Source organism: Centruroides vittatus, unplaced genomic scaffold (genome assembly GCF_030686945.1).
Source record: "Centruroides vittatus isolate TY-2023 unplaced genomic scaffold, ASM3068694v2 contig_882, whole genome shotgun sequence".
NCBI classification, from domain to species: Eukaryota; Metazoa; Arthropoda; class Arachnida; order Scorpiones; family Buthidae; genus Centruroides; species Centruroides vittatus.
Genome location: NW_027122574.1, coordinates 2,821,971 through 2,845,687, shown reverse-complemented (window position 1 = coordinate 2,845,687; position 23,717 = coordinate 2,821,971). Strand labels below are relative to the sequence as shown.

General features: G+C 37.8%; 1 protein-coding gene, 1 long non-coding RNA gene and 1 pseudogene across 4 annotated transcripts in view; 2 read left to right on the top strand and 1 right to left on the bottom strand.

Annotated features, from left to right (window-relative positions):
• Positions 1-23,717, top strand: part of LOC136983464 (uncharacterized) — a 370,671-nt gene that overhangs the window by 280,315 nt on the left and 66,639 nt on the right. The window lies entirely within an intron of this gene.
• LOC136983446 (motile sperm domain-containing protein 2-like) lies at positions 6,258-7,838 on the top strand (annotated as a pseudogene).
• Positions 8,576-23,717, bottom strand: part of LOC136983455 (protein DEK-like) — a 64,416-nt gene continuing 49,274 nt past the window's right edge. For all 3 annotated transcript variants that reach the window (XM_067280196.1, XM_067280197.1, XM_067280195.1), the window contains exons 11-12: positions 9,705-9,773; positions 8,576-9,623 (exon numbers count right to left, since the gene is read on the bottom strand). In XM_067280196.1, coding sequence (XP_067136297.1) covers positions 9,612-9,623; positions 9,705-9,773 — 81 coding nt within the window. In that variant the 3' untranslated portion in view covers positions 8,576-9,611. The remainder of the gene's footprint in view (positions 9,624-9,704; positions 9,774-23,717) is intronic.

Below are 23,717 nucleotides of genomic sequence, written 5' to 3'. Positions count from 1 at the left end.
AGGAATTTGATGGATCGTTACGAAATTTTCGAATACCTAAGCGAAGTGAGCGGGGTGTTGAACGAAGTAAAGGAGGATGGCCCTAAGGAGAAGAAGTGAGACGAGTTGGCCCTAGAAAGGAGCCAAGCAAAAGGAGCATTCATTAAAGTCAGCGGGAGTTGAGTCGAGTGAAGCAAACGGTGTCGGTTGGGCCCAGTGCCGTAACAAGGGCGGTGCCAGCGTGCCCAGGCACAGGGTGTAGACCGTGGGGGGGCGCAGAAATTACCTGGACCAAGTTTTGGGTCATAGTTTTGGGGCGTAGTTACAGATGCTCGCACCGGGCGCATAAAAAGCTAGTTACGGCGCTGCCTACAAGTGACACATAGGTCAAGTCACAAACGTCTAAAGCTCTGGTAAATCTTACAAGTTAGTTCTAAATTATGTCGCTACGGCGAACAGCACCAGTCGCGAAACTGGATTTGTCGTGGTTACACGTGGGTCTTGTCTTTGTTCAGTTTTGGTTATAATGGAATGCACTATATGCCAATTAGAATATAAACAAACACGTGAGAGAGAAGCATGAAAAGGATTATAGCAAGGATAGAGTTCTAAAATTATTGTCACATTTCGGCAAGGTACACATGTAATAATATTCAGACATATAATTCATGTAGTGATTATAAGGAATGGAAACAGAAATATGAAATCTAAAATACCGTTAAGTACCGGTACATGATAATGAATGGTTTAGAAAGGAAAATTAAGCCTAATAGTTTTATATATTATAACTATCATAGATTGGTTATTTCTAAGTATCCTTTCCAAAATAATATCCAGACAATATGATGGTTGCGTATGTCATGTAAATAATGAATTTATAATTAATGCAAACAGTAATGTTTTTAGGCTATATACTTAACGTTCAATTACTACTAATAATAGCACTTCTCTCAGTGGGAAAGTATCAAATTTTAGGACTTCCTGTGTTTTATTTTATTCGTAGTTTTGTCTGATAATCTTACAATTCATTTTTAGCAAGGTGTCTATTCATAAATTTACTTTTATTTTCACTTTTATCTAATAATTTCGAACAAAGCATTTATAATTTATAATTATGAATAAAAAGCACAAGTATTGTACCGGTATATTTTAAACCACACGAACTACATTCCATTGTATTTAACGTGTAACGAGTTCAACAACGTTGACAGTATGACAAACAAATGATAAGCATATACTGTACTGCATTGTATTATTAACCAAGACTGAACAAAGAAAGACCCACGTGTAACCACGACAAATCCAGTTCCCGCGACTGGTACTGTTCGCCGTAGCGGCATAATTTAGAACTAAGATTTACTAAGGCTCTAGACCTTTGTACAAAGATGAAGCATTTTGTCCAATTTGTAACCAAACTCTGAATATTGCTTATAATGGGAAGACATCATTACAGCAACATCTGGAAACAGATTGTCGTAAGAAAAACATTACATCAACTGGAAGCAATGTTCGGATTGAGAAATGTATTCCAGAATTATAGAAGGTTTCTGTTACTGAATTAGCATTAGCTTGCCACACAGCCATACGTCATTTCAGCTTTAAACCTGTAGATTCACAAATAAATTGAACTCCAAAATTTTCAATGACTCGATGGTAGCAACACGAATTTCTTCTGCGGTTAATTAAAGGTGTTTGGCATCCTATTCGTTAGAAAAGGCATTACAGGTAGAAGAGTTAAAAAATATTCCATTCGTAGGAATTGCAACCGATAGTATCAATCGCAAAGATGCAAAGATATTTCCAGTTATAATTCATTATTTTATTCACAAAACTATTGGAATTGAATATAAACTTGTCCAGATGACATCAGTCTCAAACAAAAAAGCAGCTACCATTAAAGACTCGTTAACAAATACACTGAGAAAAATTAATTGTTGTCAAAAATGTCTTGCTTTTGAAGGAGACAACTGTGACACAAATTTTGGGTCATGTGGACATGTCGGAAAAAATAATGTATTTGCATTGTTAAGACAAGACATTAACCATTTGAAGATAGCGAATGTACAGTGCGTATTGTATTCAACATGTAGATTCTTTACTCATTGATATTAAGAGCATTCTTGTAAAAATTTTAAAATATTTTTTTATTTATACTGTCCAGGTTGAAAAGTTATATATTGTACTTATATGTATGATGGAAACACCATGAATTGTATATATTGCGCTTCAGATGTGTTATTTTAAATTAAAGATTTCCTTTGTTGTTGGAATTTTAATACTTTTAATTTCATTAACTTTTTTCGTTGAGAAATAAACCAGCAACGAGTTGCTCAATTTCTCGGCTACACTATAAAGTTTGGTGGCGCTATCTGTTATCATATTTTATTAAAATATTTCTTATATTTTTAACTATTATAAAATGGCAGAAAGGTTAATTTTGGGGGTACAGACGAGTTTTATAAAAATAAATTGTAAATGCTAATAACGAGTAAAATCGTCACTAAGTCTGACCCTACCGGAGATTCACACGACCCCCATTATCTTTCCACCCCCTCGACCTTTAACCGCCAAAATTTAATATCATCGATTACTTTAATAATCAAACCACCTGCAAAATTTCAGAAATTTTGTTCACCCACTTTGAAGCTTAAGCACCTTTTGTCGAACATTTCTGAAATTTGTGAATTACTGTAAGACATTCTGATAGCATTACCTGGCGTGCAAAGGGCCACAATCATTACAAATTCTTCTTTGGATTTTCAAAAATACAGATAACATTACTTTAGAATAAATGAATGATTCGACATTTCTATAATTTTATTTATTAGAAAACAGAAAGCATTATTTTAACTTAAAAATCACAAAGTAATCCTGTTTCTAATGAACATTATTATAATAAAATAATCCTTTCTGAAATATTTCAAACCGATTAATGTTTTTACGTAACTCGTGACGTAAAAATATGACGGGATCATAATACGTCACGCGTTCTAAACAATACATTCTAACAATACGTAACGAATTGTTAGAATGCATTGTTGACTTTTTCTATTGTAGGTGGCTATTGTTAAGGGTAAATTTGTTCGAAAGTTCCGCGTTTCTTGAGATTTGAGAAAAAATTGTGATTAAATAAACTTCGGTAATGTACGGGAGGCAGAAAGGGCTCTCTGTGTCGCCTTTCTCTTAGGCCCGATCGAGTAAAGAGATGAAATTTCCCGTCGGCCTTTTTATTCGAGTTACTCTTTACTCTTTACTCAAACTAACTCTTTGTGTTCTGCATCCTTAAGGCTCGCTCGGATGAAGACGAAGACAACACCCCGTTCTAATAAAGCCCGCGTAAGGCGAACAGGCCCGCGTAGGGCGAAAAGGCCCGCGTAGGGCGAAGAAGGAAGATACAAGAACGGGTTGAAGGCGGCCGTCGACTCCGTTGTAATAAAGCCCCGTAAGGCGAAGAGGCCCGGGTAGGGCGAACAGCCCGCGTAGGGCGAAGACAAAAGACGGTGAGGCTTTCTGTGTTTCGTTTCTTTGAGGCCCGCTCGAGTGAAGAGGCCGACCGGAGATGGAGAGGGCTTTCTGTGTCCCAGTTTATTAAATCGCGCGCAGGGCGAGTATTTTTTTTTTTTTTATTGTTTTTGGTTAATGAGGTTCGGTATGAGATTGAACTAAATTTTGTGGCCCTAACGTGCATTTTATTACGACCAGGTGTATTTATAGATTTCCGTCTTTCTTTATTACTAGTTGTTGTAATATTGCATTTCTTAGTTCAGATAGTAATAATATGGTGAGTTTCGAATAGCTGAATTCAGAGGTAATTATGAATATTTTCATCGTGCGAGTTAGGAAGAACTCGGCTCGACAAGTGATGTTGGTCACTTGTGGAGTTGGATTCTTTCCAACTCTTGGTGGAACTCCGAAGCAGCCACCTCCACGTGGTGAGTTCTGGGTTGTCGTTCGTCTGGTAATGACGAACGCCAGGCGAAGAGCTGCTTGTTCCATTTTATCCATCCGGCGCTGCTGCGCAGCTTTCTTATGCCGATTGACGTTGAAAACCCTAAGTGTTTCGGTGTTTGGTTGAAATAGTCGAGTACAAAATCAAATTTAAATTTATTATAAACTGCTGATAAGTAATTTACAATTGCCCTTTTTGTGATTTATTAATTGTAAAATTGAAATATTTCAATTTTATTATATCAACTCCGGGTTTCTTGACGGGGTCGGTAAGGGTCGATGAAAGTTTGCGGGAATGGCTAAAACTTTGCAAATATTTAAAATTTTACACGGTTTTCCTCGTCTTAAATAAATGTTTTTTGAAAATTATATAAGAAGTTATATTATATATAATATTGTATAATATATAAAGTACGTAACTTTTTAAAAGGGGACAATATACAAAAAAGATTAGGGACTCTTACCCTTGCATTTATGTTATTAATCCCCGCACACAATGCCACTACCGAAGGAGTATTTATCTCAGTGGACGGACGAACGAAACAGAATGGCAATTGAAACAGTAAAAAGTCTGGTTATGGTGAAATTCAACTTCAACAATCGTAATTGTTTAGAATTTTACGATGAAATCTGAAGAAACAAATAACTGCTTAACACCAGAAAAATATGATTTCGTACAGCAACCTTAATTCAAATGTGAACAAATAAGTTTGTGTTTCAAAAATACTTTTGAAAAGATGTTGGTATTCGTAAAGGTTCAATAAAAAGTCCATTTTTTTTTTTTTTACAAAATTGTCCTCCTTTTTAACTTTTTCCTACAGGAATTGTCTTCCTTTCGCATCAGGTTATTTGGTAACCCTAACGTACTGTACAGTACATTATAATTTTTCGTAGTCGCGAGATCTTGTGAGCAGCTTTTCCACATTAACACTAATCGTTCGGCAATTCTTTGCTACGTTACATCATTTCCTGCGCACGGAAGAACTAGTACCAATATCTAAATTAATTTACCGAGCTCGTCTAAACTATCTCGAAGATCCATTTTCTCGAGAATTTCTTTATTTTCCAGAAACCTATCGCTAGATACAAATATGAGATGCTTTCAAACGCGCGCGCTTTCAAGCCTCGGCGATTACCATTGGATAGAGGACGGAGAAGAACCAATCCGTTCGAGTTCGCTTAGCCTTAGAATAAATGTTTAATACTTTGAGTCAAGTTTACAAGTTTACAGCGAAAGCGGCGAACGTTCGGCGGCGAAGACGTAGAACGTTATTTCATCAAAAGCGGTAGCGTTGGTGGCTACGCGTAAGAAGCCAATCGGAAACGCTAATACATCGGTCAATTATATGAACCGTCAGACTTTCGAGTGCGGGATAGAATCTATCGTTTCGATGTCAGATATAAGCTATGCAGCCGTTTACGCTCGTACTATCGTTTGTGTTTGTGGTCTATCCGTCGGTGGCAGCGTCCCGAAGTATCCGCCGCCACCGACGCCTCCCGGAAATCCCTTCAAAACGGCTGCCGTGGACGTTTCGGAAAATTCGACCAAAGACCCGTCCGGCTTTCTCCCACCCCAAAACGCGCTCTTTGTCCGACTCCGTCGACCTAGCGCGATGTCTTAAAGTGCGTCATATGAACGTGCCCGGCGCTCCAAGACCCGCAAAGGACGGGTGCGCCGATGACAACGAAGGCGGCGAGCCTCTGTCATTTTTTTTTAAATATAAGGATAACGATTTGAAAGCACTCTTACGTCATTATCTTGACGCGCAATACGACCGCGACAGTAATCTTGTCGAAGTAATCAGTACACGCTTGTTGAAAGATAGCCGCGAGCCGGGTTTCGCGTAACTTTTTATCGACGAGAGTATTTAGAATTTACATAAAATTTAATTTGTTCGAATAAAATTAATCATATTTTAAATTTATCTATTTAAATTATTAATATTTTTATACACATAAGCACAAAATTGTAATTACTTCGGTATAAATTCAAATGTTTAAAACTTCGTAATACACAGTATTTTAACACGTTTAAAATCCTCTATGTTTTAGATAATTTATTTATATATACATTATTTATTTGTTTATTAATATTTAATATTATATAATTTTAATGTAAATTTAGTGGTTTTCGGAGGAATTAGTAGAATAAAACGCTAGATAGAGGATTAGATAGGTAAAAATTGTATACATAGATAGGGAATTAACGAGGCGTAAGAAATGACTGATGTTGGGACCTATTATCTTAAAATAATATTATTTTAATGTACAGTACGCAATTATTTTATTAATAAAATATAAATTAAAAGAATTATCTGGCAACACTTAACGAAGTTGGCCACGCGAAGTAGGTGAACGGTAGTTTTTCCTGGTCGTAGTTGTGTAAAATGTACATTACGGAAGAAAGATTAAGTGAATTTAGGGAAGACATAAAAGAAATACGAAGAATTCTGGTGGAAGATGTAAAAACTAACGCCTCTAAGTATAACGAAAGCGACGCACGACGTATTTTAGAAGAAGATCGCTTGGCGTTAAGGTTCTTGTTGTTTAAGAAGAGAAAAATACACGACGCGATCGACATGATCAAGGCGACTCTGGCGTGGAGGAAAGAGTTCGGCGTCGACAAGATCAGCAGAGAAAGCATTCCTCCCATCTACTTCTCTACAAACGCCGTCGTCTCCTACAAAAACGGGGACGACGCCATTCTCGTCGTTAAGGGTAAAGACTACAAAAAGACACCCGGAATGGAAGAAACGACCAAGAAATTCGTAGTTTACTGGTTAGAAATCGCGGATAAACATTCGGATAACGGGCGAGTGACCATCCTCTTCGACTTCAGAGACTGCGGACTGTCCAATTTAGATACGGAAATGATTAAGTTTCTGATAAACGCGTTCACTAGTTACTATCCCCTGTGTTTGTCTCACGTGCTCGTCTACGAATTGCCTTGGTTGCTCAACGCCGCCTGGAGGCTGATTCGGTCGTGGTTAACGGCGGAAGCGGCCGAACTCGTCAAATTGGTCGATAGGGAGACGGTGTCGGAATACGTCGACCGATCGGTTCTTCCGGCGGAATTTGGAGGCCTGAACAAGGACACGTTACCCAGGCCTCCCATCCTTCCCGAGAAAGAAACCGCTCCGAGGCCTCTCTCTCTCCCCGAGAAAGAATCCTCTCCCAACCGTTCGCCGGTGCTCGTCAACCCCCCGGACCGGCTGGTCTTTTCGCCTCCCCCGAAAATTCTCTGGTTTCTCCGGCCACCGTGGTTTTCGGCATTTCCAACGTGTCGAAATCTTGCGTGGCTTTCAAGATCAAGACCACGAGTCGAAGTAGATATCGGGCCTGGCCTTTCGTCGGATTGATCCGACCCGGAGATCGAACCGACATCAACGCCCAACTGTTAAACGGAGCCACGTGCCAGGAAAACGATAAGTTCTTAATAATGGCCACCGAAGTTAAGAGCGACGTAAATCCGTCGGAACTGGACGACGTCTGGAATTCGTCGGAAATAACGGAACACAGATTAAGATGCGTGGCAGCTTCCGAAATCCCAAAGAAAGACAAAACGACAGACGGAAATCCCCTCGACGTCGGTGCCAAGTTGGAATATTTGGAAAACGTGACCTTAGGTTGGCACAGGAAACAAACCAGGATTCTTTATCTTTGCTGCTTGATTCTGTTCGTTCACCTTCTGTTAGATCACAACGAATTGATTTTATCAGTTATCGACCAATTATATCGAATGCGCGGCGTGCCTTAAAAACCCAAATATTTATATAAACACAGGTTAATGAATATGATGGATACGGAGAATATATTTTTTGACGTTTAACCGCGAGCAAAATATTATATAAAAATGACTAATAATATATATATTTGTACGTTTTACATATTAAATTTTTTTTTATTTTTTTAAAAATATATATTCGTCTCTAGAATTTAATATTCCGAGATTTTGATCCACTCTTGAACGGCAAGGACCAGCGTAGAGGTCACGAACTTAGCGACTTAGGTCGTTTTGCCTATTATAGTCAACCGGTTTTTCGAAAACGTCGTATAAATAATTGACCCGATTAAATATGCTGCAGGACATTTTGCACGCACTTTTAAAACAATTATAAAATTTACGAATAATATACAAATCCCGGGAAATTATTTGATGCTACTGTTTACGTATCCAAAAATATGGACGGGTTCTTATTGTCGAAATTTGGTGCTATTATTATAAATCGCAGTACTTATATATTTATAGAAAGATAATTCAAAATTAATAAGGAAATACCCGATGATGCAAAAAGGATCCAATCTTAAATTGGGACGGAAATTGCTTAGACGTCGCCCGTGACATTAAAATCCAGCATTTCTTGTAAAATAATCTACAATACATTAATTTATTCGTATTTCCCAGTATCTGTAAAGGTTAACTTGTTTGGACATTGTGAATATTTTCGATACTCTGGCATTATGCTAGTTCTCGAAAAACAAGGGTGCCCGACCATCATCTCGAATTATTGTCTCCAGCTATGGCTAACCGAATACGATTTGTTACGGCGTTTCGCCACCATTTAAGTCAGAAAATAGGGCGGAGTTGGAAAAAATGTCGACTAAACTGCATAAAATACTTAAGATTTATTTCAATAATCAGAATATATTCATTGTTAGAATTTTTATTAGAAGAACTACAATTGTTACAAAAAATGTGATGAATGGTTGAGACTATGACACAAATGCAAGATTCTTTTTGTGTATCCCTTTTCCAACTTTATATAACAATCAAACTCGTGACAAGAAAAACATGGATGCAGCATCTACATCTGAATTACATACAAAATAATGTTTTCGCTTTTTTTTGTAAATATTGACAATTTGATGGATGTAGTGGGGGAAACAATTTTTTTATATATATTGTATTTTTATTTATTTATTTATATATATATTTTTATATATATAATATAATATATTTTTATTTATTTATAAAACAATTCAAGCGTGGTGTATTAAAATGTCACCAGCACAAAATGAGCTCGCTTTCGACTGTCTAAATTTAAAAATACTAATTACTATAATTAAAAATACGAAATTACGAGAACAAAGCTCAAAACTAAAAGTATTAATTAATAAATTAAGAATTCCATGATAAAATCCGGTAAAAATAATTTTTGTAAATAAATTTCTGGATACCTTCAAACACCGCAATTAAATAATTCATTTTTATTAAGACATAACAACAATAAATACATATATATTTATTTCATTTTTTAAAAAAAGCAGCACGAACAAACTACCGAATAATTAATTCGTTTTCGTGTTTTAGAATACTGGATTATCCGTAAAATTTCGTTAAAATCCCTCGTTAACTCGCATGGATACCGAGAAGTGTAATTTGACGGGCTATGTGCTGGCGACATGGGCACAAAAAGTGTTTTTTTAAAATCTTTTTTTCTTTTTAAAGAATTTTGTACAGTTACATGATTTTAATGTTTGTTGCCATTTCCACGATACGCGACGTCCTTCACTTTTTCCCCAATTCAAGAAATAATCTGAGTTGATACATGTTGATACTTCTTGACCGTAATAGTGAGAGAACACAATGATTCCAACATTGACTTTTTTAAAGTTCCATTAATGCTGGTAAATAAGTTTTAACAAGTGGAAATGGGATGAAAAAAAAATGATGATAATTTTTCTCAAGAGATCAACTAGAAATAAATTATAAAAATTTCTGTATAAATAATTATTTAGAGGTACATTTTAGTTTTAAAAAATATCAGAAAACTTACCGATCTGACCGTAACTTTAATAAAACTCTTCTTGTCGCCCAGATCGAATTCTGGATATTCATCGAAAACCTGAAGGGGAGAAAAAAAGGAATTAAGTTTTGATAATTGGTGTGAAATAATGCTATATTTTATGTATTTTAAGTAGTAATAATTCTTTAACGGTATTGTCTTGACTCGCTACTGCTTTACTGAGTTTTTCTAAACGTAAGGTTTATTCATTTCTTAACGTATTTCCACACACAAAAGTACGCTCTTATACACGAAAATCACTTAGAATAATCAAATTTATAATAATTTTATAATTTAAGTAACTATAAATAATGCATTTTAGACCTAATTAAAATTAACTACTACAAATACTGATTCACATCAGATTCAGAAAGTATGATCTCTGACAGTAAAAAGCAGTTCTGCTTCTACACTTTCTATTGTCTGCTGATAGTGTGTACACTAGCCTATAGTACACTGGAGGGCAAAAGAAGTTACAAGTAGTTTTTGCCTCATAACTTTTGAATTAAGCACCAAAACATTTTGAAAATGTAGACATATATGCAAATTTACATGACGAATAAGAAAATAGCAAAATATCTTGTCAATATGCAAATTACATATGTTTAATTCAACCTTTTAGTGGTTTGCTGGTTAGAATGCTCCTTTGACTTTGCTGTTTTTTGTAATCAAACTTTATTTAAACTGCTTTTTTTAAAATTAAGGCATATTCATTAACGGCTTCTAGGTATCATTTAGATGATTCTTTAAGATGGCATGCTATTGGATGGATGGAAATGGGGCTTAGTCAAGCTGATGCAGCAAAACGCCTAGTTTCAAGAATGGTAATTTCACAGCTCTGGAAATGATTTACAGTTAGAGGGGATGTCTCCAGAATTGAATGTCCTTCCTGTGGAAGGACGTTCAAGAGTTACCACACTGCAAGATAACTGGTTTTTGAAAGTAACTGCCAAATGCAATAGAGGACTAACATGCAGGATGCTTGCTTCTGAGCTTGATCAGCCACAGAAAAAAGAATTTCTGTCAGAACTGTATCCAGAAGGCTTGTTGCTGTTGGTCTTTATGCAAGACACCCAGATGTGTGTATCCATTGTCATCGTTCCACAAAAAAGTGCGCTTGAATTGGAGTCGTTAACATCGAGACTGGACAGACCACAACTGGAGCAAAGTTCTCTTCACAGCTGAATCCCGCTTTAGCCTACAGAGTGATTCTCGATGCTGCTTTATCTGGAGAGAGGCTGGAACATATAGGCCATCAAACATAAGAGAAAAAGACAACTTCGGTGGAGGTGGTGTGATGGTCTGGGCAGGCATCTCTCTCACTGGGCACACCAAGCTCCATGTTTTTGAAGGAGGTTCCTTAACAGGTAAAGGTATCATGATGAGGTCCTCGAGCATTATATTCGTCCGATGGCTCACACAGAAGGCACGGATTTCGTTTTAATGGACGATAATGCTCGTTCCCACAGAGCAAACTTGGTGACTCAGTATCTTCAAGACGTTGGAATCCAAAGAATAGACTGCCATCCAGGTCTCCAGATTTGAACCCAATAGAGTATGCTTGGGATGCCCTTGGAAGATGGGTGGGAAGTCTCTGTCCCCACCCAGAAACGTTGATGAGCTCAGGACTACTCTTGAAAGAGAATAAACTTTAATTCCTAATGAACTGATCAATAACCTTGTAAAGCATATGAGAAGCAGGTGTCTAGCATGTATTGCTGTAAAGGGTGGTCACATGCCCTATTGAGTGAATAAATTTCTTATTTTAATAGTTTCTATTTTATTTTAAAGTAAGAATAATAATAATAATAATAATAATAATAATAATAATAATAACTCTCCCAGGGTCACCACCTGGTCGTGGTGGGAGAGCCCAGTAATTTTACTGATCCATAGGGCAATGCAGGCTGGAGCATAAGCTCCTGGTAGGGACACCCATGCCAGTAAGGTCTATGGGGAGAAATGAAGCTAAGAGTGACCACGCCCACATTCTGTGGAGATATTCATCATGGTAATAACTAGATCAAAGTGTGATACCGGCTCGGACGTCGCCCGGGTTAACAAGGTCCGCGTTCGTGGGTTAGGCAGAGGCTCACGTTCGAAAAATAGGTCACAGTCTCCCTTGGTTACCGGTGGCGAAAGCAGCACCGGCCCAAGCATGGCTACTGCAATGCCCTCAACAGATGTGAGGAACCAACCCAGCCTTGGTGTTTCTGTGGCAATGCATCCACAGACCACAAAGGCCGGAAAACCACGCCAACGGATGAAATGGACAGTAGAAATGAACGAGTTTATCATCCGTAAATATTACACCATCACAAAACTCGAAACAAACATGACAGCATACAGACAACAACTACACCATAGATTCACGCAACAGTATCCTCATCTCACTGTCACCGAACAAAGGGTTGTTGATCAAAAAAGAACAATTATACACAACAACCTTATTCCACAAACAACACTTGAACTTATCAAACAACAGGTTGCTGATCAAATACATCAACAGACAGAAACATCTAACATTAATGAAGATCATGTAACCTGTCAGGATAATCCAGCAACAAGCATTGATAATAACACACATACAACAATTACCACTAATGATACTACAGACACTTCTTCATCCATCACTGATAACATAGACATGGATTTAGTTAATACGCTCTCACTTATATTTCAGGAAACACTCACTAAATATACAGGTACAGATCCCACACAACGACCACGAATACCAAAAATCAACACGTCAAAGAAAGTAGGAAAAACACTAAATTATGTAAACACTCACTTACTACCACACTACATTCATTCAATTTCTACACTCGCAGACATTCATACATTAGTTTATGCTGGGGCAGTTACAGTAGTGACACACCATGGACTGAAAGTACAATCACAGACAAATACACAGAAAACACAATACTATCACAAGCCTGCCTGGCAGAGAAGAATAGAAACACAAATAAATGACATTAGACAGCAATTAGGCAGGCTAACACAATACACTAAAAACAACATAACACCCAAATTAAGGAAACAGCTCAAAAACATTTTCAAGAAAATAAAAACACACACAAAACATGAACATCACAACACACGCATTACAGAATACATTGATACACTAAAACAAAAACTTGCTGCCAAAGCACGTAGACTCAAACGATACAAAACATGTACACTACGAAAACAACAAAATAAATTATTTACAAACAATGAAAAACTCTTTTACAGACAAATTAATAACAAAGCAAACACTGATACACAGCACAGTGGCACACCAACAGAAGAAGAACTCACAACATATTGGTCTTCTCTTTGGTCCAGTGCTGTCACACACAATGCTGAAGCAGGATGGATCGAGGAGGAGAACAAAAACTTGCACAACATACCAACTATGCCCTGTGTTGAAATAAACATACATGATTTCCAATACACTGTTAACAGAACACACAACTGGAAGACACCTGGTGTAGACAACATTCACAATTTCTGGTACAAAAAGTTCACATCACTGCACCAGGAACTAGCTAAACATCTAACACACATCATCATCAATCCACAAGACATGCCAAATTTTCTTACTCAGGGCATCACCTACATGAAACCTAAAAACAACAATACCACAGACCCCACACAATACAGACCAATTACATGTCTTCCAACACTCTACAAATTATTGACATCCTGTATTGCAAACAAAATATACAAACATGTTGAAGAACACGACATTCTAACAGAACAACAAAAAGGTTGTCGTAGAAACCACAGGGGATGCAAAGAACAGTTACTCATAGATTCAGTCATTCTACGGCAAGCACACAGACAACACAGAAACATACACATGGCATATATAGACTACAGAAAAGCATTCGATAGTGTTCCACACAGTTGGCTGCTACATATCCTACACATGTACAAAATACATCCATCACTCATTGCATTCTTTCAAAACACTATGCAGCACTGGAGAACAACACTACATCTCAGGGTTAGTAACACTTCCATACAAACAAACCAAATTTTTATTAGGCGAGGAATTTTTCAAGGAGATTCCTTGAGTCCTCTCTGGTTCTGCTTAGCCCTGAACCCATTATCCAACATGTTAAACAACACGCAATATGGTTACAATATCAGACACAAAAAAACAACACAGTTTACACTGTCACATCTCATGTACATGGATGACATAAAACTTTATGCATCCACACAAAAACAACTTCATCAACTCCTACAAATCACACATTCATACACCAAGGACATACAAATGGAATTTGGCCTAGATAAATGCAAAACAGTTCACATAGAAAAAGGAATCCTGAAGAAAGAAGATTTTGCACTTGGAAATGGAGACATTATTGAATCCATGGAAGAGGGCGAGTTCTACAAGTATTTAGGATTCCAACAGGCCAAACTAACAGAACATACACAAATAAAGCAAAGATTAATTAAAGAATACCAAAGTAGGTTAAATGCTATTCTCAGAACACAATTAAATGCAAAACACACAGTTAAAGCAATAAACACATATGTCATCCCAGTACTCACATATTCTTTTGGAGTTATACATTGGACTCACACAGATCTGGAGCAACTCCAAAGGAAAACAAGAACAACACTTACTAAGCATAAACAACATCATCCTAAATCCGCCACAGAAAGATTAACCCTTCCACGTAAAGATGGCGGACGTGGCCTGATTGACATAGTTAACCTTCACTACAAACAAATACAGTCACTGCGAGAGTTTTTCTACAAAAAACAAGAAACATCACAATTACATAAAGCAGTAACTCTAGCAGACTCGAATAACACACCATTAAACTTACACTCACATCATAAGGACACAACACAACATATAAAAAGCATAGACACCATTAAGCAATCGTGGGCTCGAAAGGCACTCCATGGCAGGCATCCTTACGATCTGGCCCAGGATTTTGTTGACAAAACTGCGTCAAACAGCTGGTTAGCTCGGGGATGCCTCTTTGGGGAGACGGAAGGATTCATGATTGCCATACAGGATCAGGTCATAAATACTAAAAACTACAGAAAACACATACTCAAAGATGCAACACTCACAAATGACACATGCAGAAAATGTCACATCATGCCAGAAACTATACAACACATCACCTCTGGTTGCAAGCTCTTGGCACAAACAGATTATTTACACAGACATAATCAAGTAGCAAATATAATACACCAAGAGCTTGCAAGGAAACACAAATTAGTAGACATCCACGAACCATATTACAAATACATTCCACAGACAGTATTGGAAAACAACACGCACAAAATGTACTACGACAGAGCCATAATCACAGATAAAACAATTTACCACAATAGACCAGACATCACACTCATTGACAAACACAATAAAATCACATACATTATAGACATATCCATTCCAAACACTCACAATATACAAAACGCATGCACTGAAAAAATTAGCAAGTACACAGAACTCGCCCAGGAAATAAGGCATCTGTGGAGGATGGATAGGGTGCTTATTGTACCTGTTGTTCTCTCCTCTACAGGTGTCATACCACACACACTACACAAAAGCCTGGGCACATTAGAATTGAATAGAAACACATATATCACTCTACAGAAGGCCACTATATTGAATACATGTCATATTGTGAGAAAATTCCTGAATACAGACACACACACTGATACACTTCTTTAATTTCTGTTTTGGTTACTATGCCTTGACTTTGGTCCGGCATAGTACTTAGCCACCGGTGTTAACCGAGTATATCTAGCTTAACCCAACATAATAATAATAATTCAACTCTCCCGTGGTCACCACCTGGTCGTGGTGGGAGAGCCCAGTAATTTTACTGATCCATAGGGCAATGCAGGCTGGAGCATAAGCTCCTGGTAGGGACACCCATGCCAGTAAGGTCTATGGGGAGAAATGAAGCTAAGAGTGACCACACCCACATTCTGTGGAGATATTTATCATGGTAATAACTAGATCAAAGTGTGATACCGGCTCGGACGTCGCCCGGGTTAACAAGGTCCGCGTTCGTGGGTTAGGCAGAGGCTCACGTTCGAAAAATAGGTCACAGTCTCCCTTGGTTACCGGTGGCGAAAGCAGCACCGGCCCAAGCATGGCTACTGCAATGCCCTCAACAGATGTGAGGAACCAACCCAGCCTTGGTGTTTCTGTGGCAATGCATCCACAGACCACAAAGGCTGGAAAACCACGCCAACGGATGAAATGGACAGTAGAAATGAACGAGTTTATCATCCGTACTTATTACACCATCACAAAACTCGAAACAAACATGACAGCATACAGACAACAACTACACCATAGATTCACACAACAGTATCCTCATCTCACTGTCACCGAACAAAGGGTTGTTGATCAAAAAAGAACAATTATACACAACAACCTTATTCCACAAACAACACTTGAACTTATCAAACAACAGGTTGCTGATCAAATACATCAACAGACAGAAACATCTAACATTAATGAAGATCATGTAACCTGTCAGGATAATCCAGCAACAAGCATTGATAATAACACACATACAACAATTACCACTAATGATACTACAGACACTTCTTCATCCATCACTGATAACATAGACATGAATTTAGTTAATACGCTCTCACTTATATTTCAGGAAACACTCACTAAATATACAGGTACAGATCCCACACAACGACCACGAATACCAAAAATCAACACGTCAAAGGAAGTAGGAAAAACACTAAATTATGTAAACACTCACTTACTACCACACTACATTCATTCAATTTCTACACTCGCAGACATTCATACATTAGTTTATGCTGGGGCAGTCACAGTAGTGACACACCATGGACTGAAAATACAGTCACAGACAAATACACAGAAAACACAATACTATCACAAGCCTGCCTGGCAGAGAAGAATAGAAACACAAATAAATGACATTAGACAGCAATTAGGCAGGCTAACACAATACACTAAAAACAACATAACACCCAAATTAAGGAAACAGCTCAAAAACATTTTCAAGAAAATAAAAACACACACAAAACATGAACATCACAACACACGCATTACAGAATACATTGATACACTAAAACAAAAACTTGCTGCCAAAGCACGTAGACTCAAACGATACAAAACATGTACACTACGAAAACAACAAAATAAATTATTTACAAACAATGAAAAACTTTTTTACAGACAAATTAATAACAAAGCAAACACTGATACACAGCACAGTGGCACACCAACAGAAGAAGAACTCACAACATATTGGTCTTCTCTTTGGTCCAGTGCTGTCACGCACAATGCTGATGCAGGCTGGATCGAGGAGGAGAACAGAAACTTGCACAACATACCAACTATGCCCTGTGTTGAAATAAACATACATGATTTCCAATACACTGTTAACAGAACACACAACTGGAAGACACCTGGTGTAGACAACATTCACAATTTCTGGTACAAAAAGTTTACATCACTGCACCAGGAACTAGCTAAACATCTAACACACATCATCATCAATCCACAAGACATGCCAAATTTTCTTACTCAGGGCATCACCTACATGAAACCTAAAAACAACAATACCACAGACCCCACACAATACAGACCAATTACATGTCTTCCAACACTCTACAAATTATTGACATCCTGTATTGCAAACAAAATATACAAACACGTTGAAGAACACAACATTCTAACAGAACAACAAAAAGGTTGTCGTAGAAACCACAGGGGATGCAAAGAACAGTTACTCATAGATTCAGTCATTCTACGGCAAGCACACAGACAACACAGAAACATACACATGGCATATATAGACTACAGAAAAGCATTCGACAGTGTTCCACACAGTTGGCTGCTACATATCCTACACATGTACAAAATACATCCATCACTCATTGCATTCTTTCAAAACACTATGCAGCATTGGAGAACAACACTACATCTCAGGGTTAGTAACACTTCCATACAAACAAACCAAATTTTTATTAGGCGAGGAATTTTTCAAGGAGATTCCTTGAGTCCTCTCTGGTTCTGCTTAGCCCTGAACCCATTATCCAACATGTTAAACAACACGCAATATGGTTACAATATCAGACACAAAAAAACAACACAGTTTACACTGTCACATCTCATGTACATGGATGACATAAAACTTTATGCATCCACACAAAAACAACTTCATCAACTCCTACAAATCACACATTCATACACCAAGGACATACAAATGGAATTTGGCCTAGATAAATGCAAAACAGTTCACATAGAAAAAGGAATCCTGAAGAAAGAAGATTTTGCACTTGGAAATGGAGACGTTATTGAATCCATGGAAGAGGGCGAGTTCTACAAGTATTTAGGATTCCAACAGGCCAAACTAACAGAACATACACAAATAAAGCAAAGATTAATTAAAGAATACCAAAGTAGGTTAAATGCTATTCTCAGAACACAATTAAATGCAAAACACACAGTTAAAGCAATAAACACATATGTCATCCCAGTACTCACATATTCTTTTGGAGTTATACATTGGACTCACACTGATCTTGAGCAACTCCAAAGGAAAACAAGAACAACACTTACTAAGCATAAACAACATCATCCTAAATCCGCCACAGAAAGATTAACCCTTCCACGTAAAGATGGCGGACGTGGCCTGATTGACATAGTTAACCTTCACTACAAACAAATACAGTCACTGCGAGAGTTTTTCTACAAAAAACAAGAAACATCACAATTACATAAAGCAGTAACTCTAGCAGACTCGAATAACACACCATTAAACTTACACTCACATCATATGGACACAACACAACATATAAAAAGCATAGACACCATTAAGCAATCGTGGGCTCGAAAGGCACTCCATGGCAGGCATCCTTACGATCTGGCCCAGGATTTTGTTGACAAAACTGCGTCAAACAGCTGGTTAGCTCGGGGATGCCTCTTTGGGGAGACGGAAGGATTCATGATTGCCATACAGGATCAGGTCATAAATACTAAAAACTACAGAAAACACATACTCAAAGATGCAACACTCACAAATGACACATGCAGAAAATGTCACATCATGCCAGAAACTATACAACACATCACCTCTGGTTGCAAGCTCTTGGCACAGACAGATTATTTACACAGACATAACCAAGTAGCAAATATAATACACCAAGAGCTTGCAAAGAAACACAAATTAGTAGACATCCACGAACCATACTACAAATACATTCCACAGACAGTATTGGAAAACAACACGCACAAAATGTACTACGACAGAGCCATAATCACAGATAAAACAATTTACCACAACAGACCAGACATCACACTCATTGACAAACACAATAAAATCACATACGTTATAGACATATCCATTCCAAACACTCACAATATACAAAACGCATGCACTGAAAAAATTAGCAAGTACACAGAACTCGCCCAAGAAATAAGGCATCTGTGGAGGATGGATAGGGTGCTTATTGTACCTGTTGTTCTCTCCTCTACAGGTGTCATACCACACACACTACACAAAAGCCTGGGCACATTAGAATTGAATAGAAACACATATATCACTCTACAGAAGGCCACTATATTGAATACATGTCATATTGTGAGAAAATTCCTGAATACAGACACACACACTGATACACTTCTTTAATTTCTGTTTTGGTTACTATGCCTTGACTTTGGTCCGGCATAGTACTTAGCCACCGGTGTTAACCGAGTATATCTAACTTAACCCAACATAATAATAATAATAATAATAATAATAAATAAGTTTGATTTCACCTAATAGGCGACCATGACCGCTCTTAAAACTCTCCCGTGGTCACCACCTGGTCGTGGTGGGAGAGCCCAGTAATTTTACTGATCCATAGGGCAATGCAGGCTGGAGCATAAGCTCCTGGTAGGGACACCCATGCCAGTAAGGTCTATGGGGAGAAATGAAGCTAAGAGTGACCACACCCACATTCTGTGGAGATATTTATTATGGTAATAACTAGATCAAAGTGTGATACCGGCTCGGACGTCGCCCGGGTTAACAAGGTCCGCGTTCGTGGGTTAGGCAGAGGCTCACGTTCGAAAAATAGGCCACAGTCTCCCTTGGTTACCGGTGGCGAAAGCAGCACCGGCCCAAGCATGGCTACTGCAATGCCCTCAACAGATGTGAGGAACAAACCCAGCCTTGGTGTTTCTGTGGCAATGCATCCACAGACCACAAAGGCTGGAAAACCACGCCAACGGATGAAATGGACAGTAGAAATGAACAAGTTTATCATCCGTAGTTACTACACCATCACAAAACTCGAAACAAACATGACAGCATACAGACAACAACTACACCATAGATTCACACAACAGTATCCTCACCTCACTGTCACCGAACAAAGGGTTGTTGATCAAAAAAGAACAATTATACACAACAACCTTATTCCACAAACAACACTTGAACTTATCAAACAACAGGTTGCTGATCAAATACATCAACAGACAGAAACATCTAACATTAATGAAGATCATGTAACCTGTCAGGATAATCCAGCAACAAGCATTGATAATAACACACATACAACAATTACCACTAATGATACTACAGACACTTCCTCATCCATCACTGATAACATAGACATGGATTTAGTTAATACACTCTCACATATATTTCAGGAAACACTCACTAAATATACAGGCACAGATCCCACACAACGACCACGAATACCAAAAATCAACACGTCAAAGGAAGTAGGAAAAACACTAAATTACGTAAACACTCACTTACTACCACACTACATTCATTCAATTTCTACACTCGCAGACATTCATACATTAGTTTATGCTGGAGCAGTCACAGTAGTGACACACCATGGGCTGAAAGTACAATCACAGACAAACACACAGAAAACAAAATTCTATCACAAGCCTGCCTGGCAGAGAAGAATAGAAACACAAATAAATGACATTAGACAGCAATTAGGCAGGCTGACACAATACACTAAAAACAACATAACACCCAAATTAAGGAAACAGCTCAAAAACATTTTCAAGAAAATAAAAACACACACAAAACATGAACATCACAACACACACATTACAGAATACATTGATACACTAAAACAAAAACTTGCTGCCAAAGCACGTAGACTCAAACGATACAAAACATGTACACTACGAAAACAACAAAATAAATTATTTACAAACAATGAAAAACTCTTTTACAGACAAATCAATAACAAAGCAAACACTGTTACACAGCACAGTGGCACACCAACAGAAGAAGAACTCACAACATATTGGTCTTCTCTTTGGTCCAGTGCTGTCACGCACAATGCTGATGCAGGCTGGATCGAGGAGGAGAACAGAAACTTGCACAACATACCAACTATGCCCTGTGTTGAAATAAGCATACATGATTTCCAATACACTGTTAACAGAACACACAACTGGAAGACACCTGGTGTAGACAACATTCACAATTTCTGGTACAAAAAGTTTACATCACTGCACCAGGAACTAGCTAAACATCTAACACACATCATCATCAATCCACAAGACATGCCAAATTTTCTTACCCAGGGCATCACCTACATGAAACCTAAAAACAACAATACCACAGACCCCACACAATACAGACCAATTACATGTCTTCCAACACTCTACAAATTATTGACATCCTGTATCGCAAACAAAATATACAAACACGTTGAAGAACACAACATTCTAACAGAACAGCAAAAAGGTTGTCGTAGAAACCACAGGGGATGCAAAGAACAGTTACTCATAGATTCAGTCATTCTACGGCAAGCACACAAACAACACAGAAACATACACATGGCATATATAGACTACAGAAAAGCATTCGACAGTGTTCCACACAGTTGGCTGCTACATATTCTACACATGTACAAAATACATCCATCACTCATTGCATTCTTTCAAAACACTATGCAGCACTGGAGAACAACACTACATCTCAGGGTTAGTAACACTTCCATACAAACAAACCAAATTTTTATTAGGCGAGGAATATTTCAAGGAGATTCCTTGAGTCCTCTCTGGTTCTGCTTAGCCCTGAACCCATTATCCAACATGTTAAACAACACGCAATATGGTTACAATATCAGACACGAAAAAACAACACAGTTTACACTGTCACATCTCATGTACATGGATGACATAAAACTTTATGCATCCACACAAAAACAACTTCATCAACTCCTACAAATCACACATTCATACACCAAGGACATACAAATGGAATTTGGCCTAGATAAATGCAAAACAGTTCACATAGAAAAAGGAATCCTGAAGAAAGAAGATTTTGCACTTGGAAATGGAGACATTATTGAATCCATGGAAGAGGGCGAGTTCTACAAGTATTTAGGATTCCAACAGGCCAAACTAACAGAACATACACAAATAAAGCAAAGATTAATTAAAGAATACCAAAGTAGGTTAAATGCTATTCTCAGAACAGAGTTAAATGCAAAACACACAGTTAAAGCAATAAACACATATGTCATCCCAGTACTCACATATTCTTTTGGAGTTATACATTGGACTCACACAGATCTTGAGCAACTCCAAAGGAAAACAAGAACAACACTTACTAAGCATAAACAACATCATCCTAAATCCGCCACAGAAAGATTAACCCTTCCACGTAAAGATGGCGGACGTGGCCTGATTGACATAGTTAACCTTCACTACAAACAAATACAGTCACTGCGAGAGTTTTTCTACAAAAAACAAGAAACATCACAATTACATAAAGCAGTAACTCTAGCAGACTCGAATAACACACCATTAAACTTACACTCACATCATATGGACACAACACAACATATAAAAAGCATAGACACCATTAAGCAATCGTGGGCTCGAAAGGCACTCCATGGCAGGCATCCTTATGATCTGGCCCAGGATTTTGTTGACAAAACTGCGTCAAACAGCTGGTTAGCTCGGGGATGCCTCTTTGGGGAGACGGAAGGATTCATGATTGCCATACAGGATCAGGTCATAAATACTAAAAACTACAGAAAACACATACTCAAAGATGCAACACTCACAAATGACACATGCAGAAAATGTCACATCATGCCAGAAACTATACAACATATCACCTCTGGTTGCAAGCTCTTGGCACAGACAGATTATTTACACAGACATAATCAAGTAGCAAATATAATACACCAAGAGCTTGCAAAGAAACACAAATTAGTAGACATCCACGAACCATACTACAAATACATCCCACAGACAGTATTGGAAAACAACACGCACAAAATGTACTACGACAGAGCCATAATCACAGATAAAACAATTTACCACAACAGACCAGACATCACACTCATTGACAAACACAATAAAATCACATACATTATAGACATATCCATTCCAAACACTCACAATATACAAAACGCATGCACTGAAAAAATTAGCAAGTACACAGAACTCGCCCAGGAAATAAGGCATCTGTGGAGGATGGATAGGGTGCTTATTGTACCTGTTGTTCTCTCCTCTACAGGTGTCATACCACACATACTACACAAAAGCCTGGGCACATTGGAATTGAATAGAAACACATACATCACACTGCAGAAAGCCACTATATTGAATACATGTCATATTGTGAGAAAATTCCTGAATACAGACACACACACTGATACACTTCTTTAATTTCTGTTTTGGTTACTATGCCTTGACTCTGGTCCGGCATAGTACACAGCCACCGGTGTTAACCGAGTATATCTCACTTAACCCAACATAATAATAATAATAAACACTTGTAACTTAACTTTTGCCCTTCAGTGTATAATGTAGGCCACAGTCAATGTAAATGTACTGATACTGTAACTATTCTGTGACATCTCTACTACCCATTAAAAATTGTGTGTGGCACCATTTGTTAAGATATTTTATTTAAAAATTTTTTTATATTATTAACTAGCAAGTAGGCCCGGCGTTGCTCGGACAAAAGTAACAATAGCAAAGATTGAGATTATTACGTTATA